The sequence below is a fragment of the Atta colombica genome, unplaced genomic scaffold, assembly GCF_001594045.1.
Source record: "Atta colombica isolate Treedump-2 unplaced genomic scaffold, Acol1.0 scaffold19, whole genome shotgun sequence".
NCBI lineage: Eukaryota > Metazoa > Arthropoda > Insecta > Hymenoptera > Formicidae > Atta > Atta colombica.
This window is the reverse complement of record NW_017259282.1, coordinates 706,981-719,289: the sequence shown is the minus strand read 5'-3', so window position 1 is coordinate 719,289 and position 12,309 is coordinate 706,981. Positions and strand designations below refer to the sequence as shown.

General features: G+C 30.9%; 1 protein-coding gene across 1 annotated transcript; it reads left to right on the top strand.

The window, feature by feature from the left end:
• The first annotated feature begins 7,192 nt into the window (after window positions 1-7,192).
• On the top strand, window positions 7,193-12,237 carry LOC108686800. Its single transcript, XM_018192266.1, has 11 exons — window positions 7,193-7,253; window positions 7,543-8,817; window positions 8,914-8,946; window positions 9,049-9,413; window positions 9,538-9,867; window positions 9,967-10,231; window positions 10,342-10,765; window positions 10,861-11,080; window positions 11,186-11,661; window positions 11,781-11,892; window positions 12,082-12,237. The coding sequence occupies exons 1-11, from the start codon at window positions 7,238-7,240 to the stop codon at window positions 12,235-12,237; spliced, it is 3,672 nt and encodes a 1,223-aa protein (XP_018047755.1). The 5' UTR covers window positions 7,193-7,237.
• The last annotated feature ends 72 nt before the right edge of the window (window positions 12,238-12,309 follow it).

The following is a 12,309-nucleotide window of genomic DNA, read 5'->3' as shown; positions in this document are numbered from 1 at the left end:
TCAGTGGAACAGTAAACACTGAACTGTTTCCATAGTGAAACAACAATTGCATTCAGTGCACACTAGTGTTGCACCAGTTTTTTCCAGTGGAAAATGCTATTAGGATCCCATGGTGCGGAATTGGTGGAACACTCATGATTGGCTTCATTTCGCCGATTCCACTGTTTTCTGTTGCACAAATTTTTTTTTTTTGCGGATTCCGCCGATGCCTGCCTGTGTGCATGATATAAGTAAATATTTAAAAGAACTAACCTCGCGGAATTTGCGCTCCATATAATATTAGGAGATAAAAACAAATGGAACGCGCGGAAAGAAAATTTAGTAAAGTTAATTTTGTCTTCCGCGTTTTCGCATTTTCGCGCTCCATGTAATCGTACCCTTAGGATGCCGTCCTATGAACGGAAATTTACAACGGAACGGAACAGCGCGACCAATCACAATTCTGTAGTCATTAGTGTCATTACTCTGGTTTCTTTCCTGCGATTGTGATTGGTTTCGCCCTTAAATCGAAATCAGATTACGCATTAAAGAATAAAAGATTGAAGATTGAAAGATTAAAGTTTGACTAATCAGAACAAAAAAAGTCAAAACTTCTTTGTCCTTATTGGTAAAATTTTAATCTTTAATCTTCAATCTTTCATTCTTTAATGCGTAGTCTCAATCTTCAATGCATAGTTTGATTCCGGCCTCACGGAATTTTGTGTGCGGCAGCCCTAAAGCCCGATTCTTTGGTAAAAGTATTGTTCGTTTTGTCTTTCGGGATCTGCTCGGGATTGCACTGAATGAACTCCAGTGTACTCAAAATATAGGATTTATACTACGTACGACATTCGTCATATGACATCTGACATTGGGTGCATTCAGTACTGATTGATATATTCCGTTAGAACTAAAAATAGATCAAAATTCTAGAAAGAACTAAAAATAGATACAAGAGCTCATTGAGCGCTCAGTAAGTAACAGTTGTAGTAGTGAATGCATCTATTGATTGTGTTCAGCGGACTTAAGTTGAGTGAACACTCGCTGCTTGATGTTCTTCCAGATTTAAAATGCTGATTGGATGATCTAAAAGAATACACCAATAACATTGTTACGATGAATGTCGGACGTTGTATGATAAATCGTCCTATATAATGTGAATTCTACATTTCAAATACTTTGGGTTTGTTCGGAGTGATTGAAATAATCCCGAATAGCTCCCGAAAGACAAAACGAACAAAAAATTTTACCTGTTGGATAAGTAACAAAATTACCCAGGATCGATTGTTCCATCTTTTGGTAAATTTTATCTGTGAGAGAAATCTGGTAATCCGCAAATATGATTGGATAATCTTGTTATTTACCCAACAGATAAAATTTATCAAAAGATGGAACAACCGACCCTAAGAGTGCCGTATAAATGTAGTTATTTATACAGCACGATTAATCAGGTTTAATAACATTTAGTTATGAAATTGATTAATCATAGCGGTTTTTTAGAGGAATGGATCGACTGTGATTGGCCAGTTTTATAACTATGGATGTTATTAAATTCAATTAAGAATGTCATATAAATGTAATCATTGAAACTGATCAATTGCAATTTGTTCAGCAGAATTGACCAATCACTGTTAACATTCAATCGACCAATTAGGTTAATCAGCACTGTCCTAACAGCACAAAGTCGATTCTAAGTCGACTCTGAGTCGACTATAGCTTCTAGAGGTCTGAAAAATGGACGTCCGTAAGTCGACTAGACGACTTGGAGACGTTTCTAAATCAATGTCCCACTTTAAAGACGACTGTAAACCAACTTTAAGTCAATCATTCTAGGCTGTGGTCCGATTCATGCCCACAACGCTCATGAACAGCGTTCATCCTTGTTTAACTATAGTTAAACAACAAGGACGAAATGATTCCACACTTAAGCTTTGTGAGTGTAAGAGGCTCCGCACAATAAAAAGAACAAGAAACAGAGAACAGAGAATAAGAATTTCAACTTATTAGAAATCATGTATTGTGGAATTACACAGTTTCTGATAGGAAATTCTTATTTTCTATTCTCTGTTCTCTGTTCCTTTTATTGTGCGGAACTCTTAAATCGCATTAGAGATCTTAAAGTTGACATTGGAAGGACATCTGTACAAAGTCGACTTACAATCTAACTTAGCAAAAGTCTAACTTACAAGGCCTAACTTAGCAAAATCAACTTACAGTCGATATATCGACGTTGTGTTGTTAAGGGAATTGATGAGGCCCCTAGACACGTAATGTATGCTATAGTACAAAGTAAAATCTTCCTTGGAGAGGAAGTTTTGGAACGTAGTTAAGCTGACTTAAGCTGACTTTTCATACGCAGCTTGCTGCGGTAGCAATTTGTAACTACTGGTTAAAAATTTTATATGAGATGACGCACTTCCGACGTAAAATACATTTTGCCGCGTCTCATTGAAGTTCAACCGAAACAACAAGCAACAAACAGCAAAGAATTCGAAGCTGAAAAAATCTGTAATATTTGCAAAAAATGTCAAAATTGAGTACATTTATAACGAGTACATACAATGAGTACATTTTTATTAAGATTTGAAGTGATGGAGATATTCTAAATTCTAAATAATTATCCGAAATGATTGTTGTTCAAATTGTAACTGCAAGGGCCGGTTGTTCCATCTTTTGATAAATTTTACCTGTTGGGTAAGTAGCAAGATTTCCCAATCACATACGTGGATTACTAGATTTACCTCACAGATAAAATTTAGCAAAAGGTGGAACAATCGGTTCTGACAGTTGCCACATAAGTTTTAAGTTTTCCATATTAATTTTCGAGCAAATAAAAGACACATATTTAAGGTTAAACTTTAATACATATGCTATTGTCGTTATTCCTTTTTATGCGCAGCAAATGCAGCAATTACAAAAAAATGGCATCACTTATTACAAAAAAATGGTGACACTTTTGCTGGCTGCAGCGTGAAAAAGTACCTTAATAATTATAAAAATAAATGTACCTTAATAGTTGTGTGTGGTACTGTGAGAATGCGATCTCATGATGCGGAACATTTGTGATTGGTCATGGCTTCATTCGTCGATTCCGCTAAAATATGTTTTCCTATACATGGAATTTCCGGAATGCGCAATTAGCATTGACCAATCATAAGAGCCTTCCCGTAGATCAGTTTTTCATTAGATTCACCAGAATAGCGTTTGTCATTGGCTTACATTGATTGCGCATCTGCAAGTTTCGCTCCATGGGACATAGGAAACTAAATTTCTGCGGATTGGAAATCACACATACATACAGGGGCATTGCCCCGACTTCATTTTGTGTATCCATTTTGATTTTGATTTATATTTTCGCCTTTCTGTATACTATATATACGACATTCGTGTTCTGACCATATTGACCTCCGTATTTATTTGGAAACTTAATTAATTGCCTTCAGATATATGTTGAGATTCCATTATCACTCCATTCTTATTATTTATCAAATGTTAAACAAAGATGACATAACCTGGAGAACACCTAGGTAGGAATCCGAATATGCCTCAACATGTTAATTAACCATGTGCTTGTAGGAGTAGTTTTCTCCATTTAAACCAGCTTAACGAGTTTAATTTTTATAAGTATACATATGTACACGCACACATGCAGACATCGGTGAAATCCGCAAAAGAAATAAATTTGCGCAACAGAAACCAGCGGAATCACCACCATTCCACCAATTCCGCATTACGCCAATTCCGCACCATGAGACCATACCATGACTCTTTTTTTGGATCGGAACAGTATTGTTGTCCAATAAGAATATTGGGTATGGGAAAAAGTTCGTGGCGATTTTTTATTAAAAGTAAAGTGTTTTTCTTAGAGTATTGAAATCAATTTATTTAAACCAAATATGCTCCATTATTTTCTATAATATTTTGTCATTTTTGGGGCAGAGCTATAATTCCATCGCAATAGAACTTCTGTGGTTTCTGATAAAAAACTGCTTCAAGTGATTTTCACAGGCCTCTTTTGAAGCTAACTTTACACTATTAAGAGAGTTCTGCAGAGACCTAAACAAATAATAGTCTGAGAGTGCTATCAGAGAGGATTATACGGTGGATGCATTAAAACTTCCCAGCCAAGCTCAATTTTTGTCGAGTCATCAAAGATGTGATGGAAGACAACACCTCTTCCATTGATTAATTCTGGTCGCTTCCTCTCAATTGCTTGTAATCTCTGCAATTGTTCACAATAGAGTTCGGAATTAATTGTTTGATTGGACGATAACAGCTCATAGTGAACGATTCCCTTCCAGTCCTATTACACACACAACATCACCTTCTTCCTCGTCAATCCAGGTTTTGCCTTCTCTCCTTTCTTTATCCACAATCTTTTTCTAGTTGGATTGTCGTAGGTGATCCATTTTTCATCAGTTATCATTCTCTTTTAGAAATGCTCAATTTCATTCCGTTTCAGTAGCGTATCACAAATGTTAATTCGGTCCATCATGTTCCTAACTCAACTCGTGAGGAACCCAAACATCGAGCTTCTTTTTGTATCCAGCTTTGTGTAAATGATTTAAAACTATTTTGTGGTCGATGCCTAGTTCCCTGGCAATCTCCACAGTGTTCACATGCTTATCACGCTCGACTTTTACCATGATTTCGGATTTTTCAATGATTGGTCGACCGGAACGAGGTTCATCTTTATATCGATTCTTCATATCGAAATTTCCAGCACGAAAGTGAGCGAACCATTTCCGTGCTGCTGATTTTGATAGAGTATCTTTATCGTAAATAGCGCAAATTTTTTCACAAGCCTGTGCAGCATTCTTGCCTTTATCGTAATGATACTGCAAAATGTAGTGAATTTTTTCCTTATTTATTTCCATTTTCAAAATAAACTTTTGATCCACTTCATCGATTTCAATTTTTTTCGGCTCAAAACAAAGGTTAAAATGTCACTTTTTAAACGCACGTCTAGTGTTGCCGATGCGATTAGTAGTTGCCGACTGCTGAGCATTTAATGCCATCTAGCGGGAAAAACGTCACGAACTTTTTCCCAATATATCTTTAAAATAAAAACATCGGTAAAGCTGTACACTCATTAGATATCGCACGCGACGAACATCGTGCTGATATGCTGGAGGTATTATAGTTCTTGCATACCAGCGCGATACGCAACGCGCAACATTCAGGTTGTTCTCAATGCATCTATGTATTATTTTATCCTTGTTGTTCACCAAATTTTAACGAGGTTAAATGAGGATAAATAATATATGGGTATCGTTACTAGTAAATAGGAGATCATTAGTTGCTTATGTAAAATTTTTTTCAAAAATTGAAAATTTTAATATTTTACATATGTAAATATATATAGAAATATATTGTATATTTATATATATGTATACATATGTAAAATATGTAAAATAAATTAAAATTTTTAACATTTTCAACCCTAAGCGACTAATGCCTGTGTTCATAATCAGACCTTGTACTTAAGGCTTCCTTAAATATAAGGTTTGACTATGAATACAAGTATTAGGTGTAGTAAAAAGAAATCCATTATTTTTCCATTCAATTTCATGCAAAAATAATAGATTTCTTTTTACTACACCTAATATAATGCTCTCCTATTTACTAGTGATTAGTATGTTACTGAAGCTACATTGGACACGCATTGTCTGAAATTGGTCAAGTTTATCTCGTCAACGAGGACCAGGGTCATTAATCACAAAAGACAAAGACAATGTCGTCTGAAACTAGAGCACTAGAAACGTAGCGTATTCGCCTCTACATTTTTATTCCTTTTTGCACTTCTTGTTCTGTCCCCATTCCATCACTGAGCTATGACGGGTTATAGTCATTACAGATTATGATTTGTATTTGCTGCTTGAAATTTTGTAGTTCCTTTTATTTCATTTTTGCTCTCAAAATCAATTGAATGTCGTAATATTAGTGCAGGATTTGAAGAATGTCTAGCGTTCAGGTTATTTTTAGATAAAGTGTCAAATATGTCAATTTGAAGAAAAGAATTGAAATTTCTCATCTGCGAGGAAATGTAGTGATGTTTATTCATAAGTTATGTATTTATTTTACAGCAATACAGCAAGTTGTCGACGAATATTATTCGCAGGATAATATTAGAATTACATATTAGAATCATCAATAAACAAATTTCTGCAGAAAATCAATGAACAATAAAAATCGCAATAAAAAAAATTTTGAAATTTACAAATAGTAAAGTTACTACATTTTAAATATAAATTTCTTTTTATTATTTATTATTACATTAAATGTTTTTTTTAATTGATTAATTATTTTATGTTCTTTGTTGAAATTAAAAAAATATATCTTTTTTTGTAACATTTATTCATTGTAGTTATTCTTTTTTTGCATGAATCTTCCCTTATTATATGCATTTGAATTGCCCAAAATGGCTGAGTTCAGTGTCGCTCTCTCATTGGCCAGCAAAAATGTAGAATACCTGCGCAATAGCACACCTTGTTTGTTCCATCATGCGAATACTTATGTTTATAGTACAGTATAACCAGTAGAGACACTCCGTGTCGCGGTCACGTGAGCATCCGCTATGTTAATGTTTGAAAAATCCAGGATTGAAAAAGGATATAATGCCTCATGCGATAGTCCATTATTTTGCTCTAAAAAACATAATTAAGAATACCGTGTAAACGTAGTCAATGTAAAAATATTATCTTTTTTCACAAAATTACATTTGATTATGTTTAATTAAGTTAATCTAGCATAAACTACTTACTTTTTGTAAATTATAAAAACTTACGATATCTTTGGGATAACGAAAAAAAGTACATTGTAAATTTTTACTATTATTACTGCATTGTTTAATACTGCACATAATATAACTTTTCTTTTTTTTTATCCATTTTTTAGAAATATTTACGGCGCAGCTCTTAAATTGTCTTCTTTTGCCACAGATATCTGCTCACACGAGATCTGTGTAATATGTACATTCTTGTCATTTTGCATTTCATTAGATCCGGCCCAAAACAGAAGCTGCGCAGCCATACCTGCGTGAGCACGCATTTCTTCGCTGAGTGGCTCTATTGGTTATATTGTGTTCATAGTGCTCACTGTGTTCATAGTGCTCACTGAAACCTGGCCCGTCTAACGACACTGGAAAATTAAGCAAAGGAATAATAAGAATAATAGTTGTGTTGATTTTTTTTAAATTTATGTTTAAAATATACTTCGGACAAATATTATAGATCAAGAAATTGTATGAGTTGTTACAATGGCATTGTCAAGGGGTAAGAAGAGTTTTGCAAGATATGTATCGACATGTGATTGCATAACCTCTAATCTATTATAAGGGTACAGCCCGAATAGAAGGAATAAGGAATTAGGAATAAGGAATTAGGAATAAGGAATAATTATTCCAATCTATCAGAAATCGTATTTCAGTGTATCTAATTTCTGAAAGGTTTAAATCGTTACTCCTTATTCCTAATTTCTTATTTCTTCTATTGTGATTGCATCTTAATATTAATTATGTCCTTTTTGCAGTCGTTTTTTAAATGTAATTTATATATTTTACAGAATTATTAAAGCGATTAAATTCAGATGATTATCCTTTAGCAAAGCGATTAAAATTAGCGGAAACTGCATTTTGTAAAGTTGATCTACCACTTATTCGGAAAGAGGACTTTCTTTTGGAGTGGCTATGTAAAACTTGTGTCACGAATCATCATGCTTGGAAAGCTTTGAATAATTGTTTGAAATTTAATCATATCAATATTAGAGCAGATATCAAACAATGTTTAGTTGAAATGCTTGTACAAACATTAAAGACTGATATGAAAAACATGTATGAAGAAGTCCTTGAATGCTGTAGTTTAATTTTTGTTAATAATAGTATACGACAATATTTTATAACCAAGCCAAAAATTGTAGGCTTATTGATAAAAGCTGTGTTAAATAACGTGTTGAAACGTTCTAGCTATGACAATATAATGCAAAAGAAGATTAATCAATTGTTTGAACCATGTAAATTGTCATCTGTAGAAAATAATGCTGTAATAACTATTATCGAAAGTCTGATGCAAATGTATGAACAGCTGGTTACTATAAGAGATGATCTGAGATTAACTTTTATACAGGATATTTTATATCCTATGTGTATTTTAGTTAATCACATATATAGAGATAATACAAATCGACTTAATATAGTAGCATACAAGTGTATTCAACAATTGCTGTTAGGAAAAAATAAATCTATACAAAATAAACAGACTGAAGGAAATCAATCAATGTTTTCAGATTTATTTTGCATATTATCTGAAAATGTAAAGACATTAAATCTTCAGAGTAATCTTTTAACTTACCAGTTTATTTTTAATACCATAATAGATACATATAAATCAAATACTATTTTGTTGGATACGTTTTTCAGAAATCTAATTAACTCTTCGGGAAAATATAAATGGGAAATTTTAGATTCTTTCCTCAAACTACTGAATGATATAACACTCAACTTCGATAATATCATAGATGGAATCACATTAACCGAATATTTTCAGAATTTTATAAATGAGATTTTGATGGATGATGATGTAATATGTATGCATTATAGAGTACTTACACAACTTTCATATATCAATCCACTTTTGATAGAAAAAAATATTTCGAATATTGTAAATAAGATACTTATGAAAGAACAAACTACTGATCATACAAACTTGTTAATTGCAATTTTATATACCAGCACAAAATTAAGACGGGAGCAAAAGTTTATCTCGCAATTATTAATATCATTAAAGCAACATGTTGCAACAAAAAAGATATATAAAGCAAATACATCTGCTTTTTTCCCAAGTGAATTTAAAATCCAATTAATGAAAACGATTAGTAATTTTTCGAATTCACAAACTATTGCAACTCTAAAAACATTAATATATTATTTAAATACAGATTGTGCAGAATTATTGCAGTCTAATACTTCATGTAAGTATTTTATTATTGATTGCTTATTAATTCATAATAGAAAATTATGAAGTAATACAATATTAAAAAATATAAATTAATTTCTCTTTTTAAATATTGCAGGTAAGAATATATTGATATTAAAGATAACAGTAGAATTACTTATTATACTTTTTGAAGGTATGCAGGTTTTTGAATATACCAGAATATTACCCATTCATGAGAAATTTATCAATTGCCTAGATGAAGTAGGGAATGCATTATCGCTGTTGATAAATAAGTCATTGTGTTTAAGTCATAATAAAACTGTTATCATAATATTATTAAGTGCAGTGCAATCATTGAATGAAATACAGAATATGTTTACATATTATATATTAAAAGATGCTGTGCCAAAGAAACTACTGTTTCCAATTCTGAATGATCCTTGGCAACAATTAATTCAAAGGATTACCAATTTTGGAGAAGATAATTGCAAGACTATCATGGTATTATTGGAAATATTATTTATTTGAAAATATTTTTGATATATTATGTTAAATGTTGGAAATAAAATATTTTTTATACTCTTGCAAGAAACTCACACATAATATTTCTATATTGAAATTTCAGAATAAACTTATTTTACATCGACTAAAGCTAAGTATATCAAATAAACCTATTAAACTTCACAATTTAATAGGTGGTCTTGAGTATTCTTGGAGTATTATTTTGAAACATGACACGGATATGTTTTCCTTATTACATGACAAAGAAATATCAAAAATAACTTATTTATTGTTGACTGATATAAAATCAAATGAACAGAATTTTCAATGGTTTGATTTATTAGATAAAGAATGTCTTCAAGAAAATAAACACTTTGTAATGTGTCTCTTAAGCCATATTCTTGTTCAAATTGGACAAAGCTTTTCATTAACTATTACCGAACATATTAACGTTGTAAGTAATAATTTAATGCTAAGGAATTTTTCAATTCTTTAATAATTGTAAAATAATCTCTTGTGAATTTTATGTTCTAATTATTTTTTTTTATTTCAGAAACTGCTAATGGAGAATGGATGTAACTATAAATTATTAGAAGTTTTACAAATGCTAAAAAAACAGATATCACAGGAACAATGGATGCAAATAGCAAATACAATTTCTTTTGAAACTGAATTATATTTAGAAATATTTCTTCATTTACCAACGATATATTTCAGCCCTAATATAAGAACATTAATATTTTTGGTTGTGTATTTTATTAGTAAAAAATATGAAAAAAATGACAAGGTATTGGCATTATGCAATATAATATTTTCAGGTAATTTAATTTTATTTCTTCGGAACATTTGTATGATATTTGAATTTAATTTTTTAATTACTATTTATACTCAAAAATGCTAATAAAAATATGCAATAAAAAATTTCTAGATTTACTAGAAAAGACCGGAATCGACCTATTTCAGTATATAGAACCAAAATTATTAATAAACCAATTACCACAAAACAAAACATTTTCGAAAGCTTATGAGCTCTCTTTTCGGAATGTAAGAACATATAGTACTTTAAAGAAACTCATAAAAAGTTGTATTCAATGCAAGGAAGCAATGTGCATTATTTTGGAATGTATGGAAGTTGTTAAACCAAAATTGGATGTCGAACAAAAAATTATTTTTAAAAAGGCAGAAAAAAAATTAGCCAAAACTATTTTAAAATTATTACCTGAACATATAAATGATGCTTTTGATGTAAAATGTTTAACAGCGGTGTTAAAAGTAACTTTTCAAACTAGAAAAGTTACTGACACTTTAAAAAGATTAACTGAAGCAACTCTCAAAAATATATTCACGGCAAGTAATATATGAAAGGAATTATATTTTTTTAAATGTGATATTTTTGCAATTTACATGTTGCATTTAGGAGAATATTAAAAAATAAATTTCTTTTGCAGACAAATTTAAACAATATAAATAATAAATTATTGCAACAAAGTGTGCAATTGTCTGTCATTGTTTTACAGCATCGAAAAATGTTTGAAATCCAAGATATGATCATCAACTTATGGTTTATAATGTTGAAGCATCCTTGTAAGAATTTGATCGAACTCTTATTAACTTCTACTGAATTAAAAGAATTTTACGAATTCTTAAGATTATTGCATGATCAAACGGTAATATTTTGATTAATATATTTGTGTATTTCTTATTAATATATTCTTATTAATAAACATAGTAATTAAATTTATGCATATTTACAACTTATTCCTTGTTTACAGATCAATAGCTTGTTACAAAAAGATGAAGCAGTATGGACAAATATGTTTGTCATTTGGAACAATATAATTAAAATAGATATGAATGTTAAACGTAATAAAGTGCGTTTAAGTGTGATCAACAATCTGTTGGAAACTGTATTAACATTGGATATGCCACATAGATATTGGTCAGGACTATTGAATTTGTCTCGTGATATAATCAGTACGAAACATTTACTTATTCCTGACATTACGATCGATCTTATTATACTGATTAGTTTAAAGTCATTCGATGAAGCGAATATATCATCGTGCGAAGATGTACTTGCTATATGCAGAGCATTGATCAAAGTCAAAACAGATTTGATAACAGACAGATTATCTAATTTATTATTATTATACAGACGCACAATAAATATCGTTGTTCATGCATCGAGAAATGTAGCCGATAAATTCGACGAGCATCGATTTAGATGTTATGCGCTCGATATCACAAAGTAAATTCAATTAATTAAAAAATGTTCAACATTATATATTTATACCGATATGATCAATATTTTAAAATTTATTTATGGAAAAAATTGATTTGATAAGAAAATAATAGATTTTCTTTCAGATTGACAAACTCGTTCGTAAAATTGAAGAAAGCTATGGTCCGATTAAGTCCTTATGTTATCGCTGATCTCTTGCAATTAATTGTGGAAGACGCTATACCATCTTATGTTAAGGTAATATCTTTACAAGTCCGACAAACTGAATCAGCGTGCATTTTATAAAACTGTAAATCTACATATAAATATTAGTATTATTAAGTAAGTTCTGCTTTGGCCAAAAGTATAATATTTTTCCTTATTTAATATCTTCTAATCATTATCTTAATAGATCGTTTTCAATTACGTTTATCATTTCTGTTGCAGATAGCTTTGCACGAATCTTTGTGTCAATTAATTAGCATCTGTGATCAGCATGGACTCGCTTTTTTATCTCGTACATTACCAACATCGTTACAAGAAATTTTCAAAGTACAGTTAAATACATTCAAAAAGTTTTATAAATATTCTGGTAAGATTTAAGTATCTCTTTTAATTGAGTTTAAGAAATCTATAATTTCTTTAAAGAAAAAATTAAGAGGATGCAAAAAGAAA

Excerpts from the sequence above, each read along its gene's own strand:
- LOC108686800 (XM_018192266.1), top strand. Across the intron at positions 11,662-11,780 it reads TATGCGCTCGATATCACAAA|ATTGACAAACTCGTTCGTAA; the intron begins GTAAATTCAATT and ends ATTTTCTTTCAG. Across the intron at positions 11,893-12,081 it reads CTATACCATCTTATGTTAAG|ATAGCTTTGCACGAATCTTT; the intron begins GTAATATCTTTA and ends TTTCTGTTGCAG.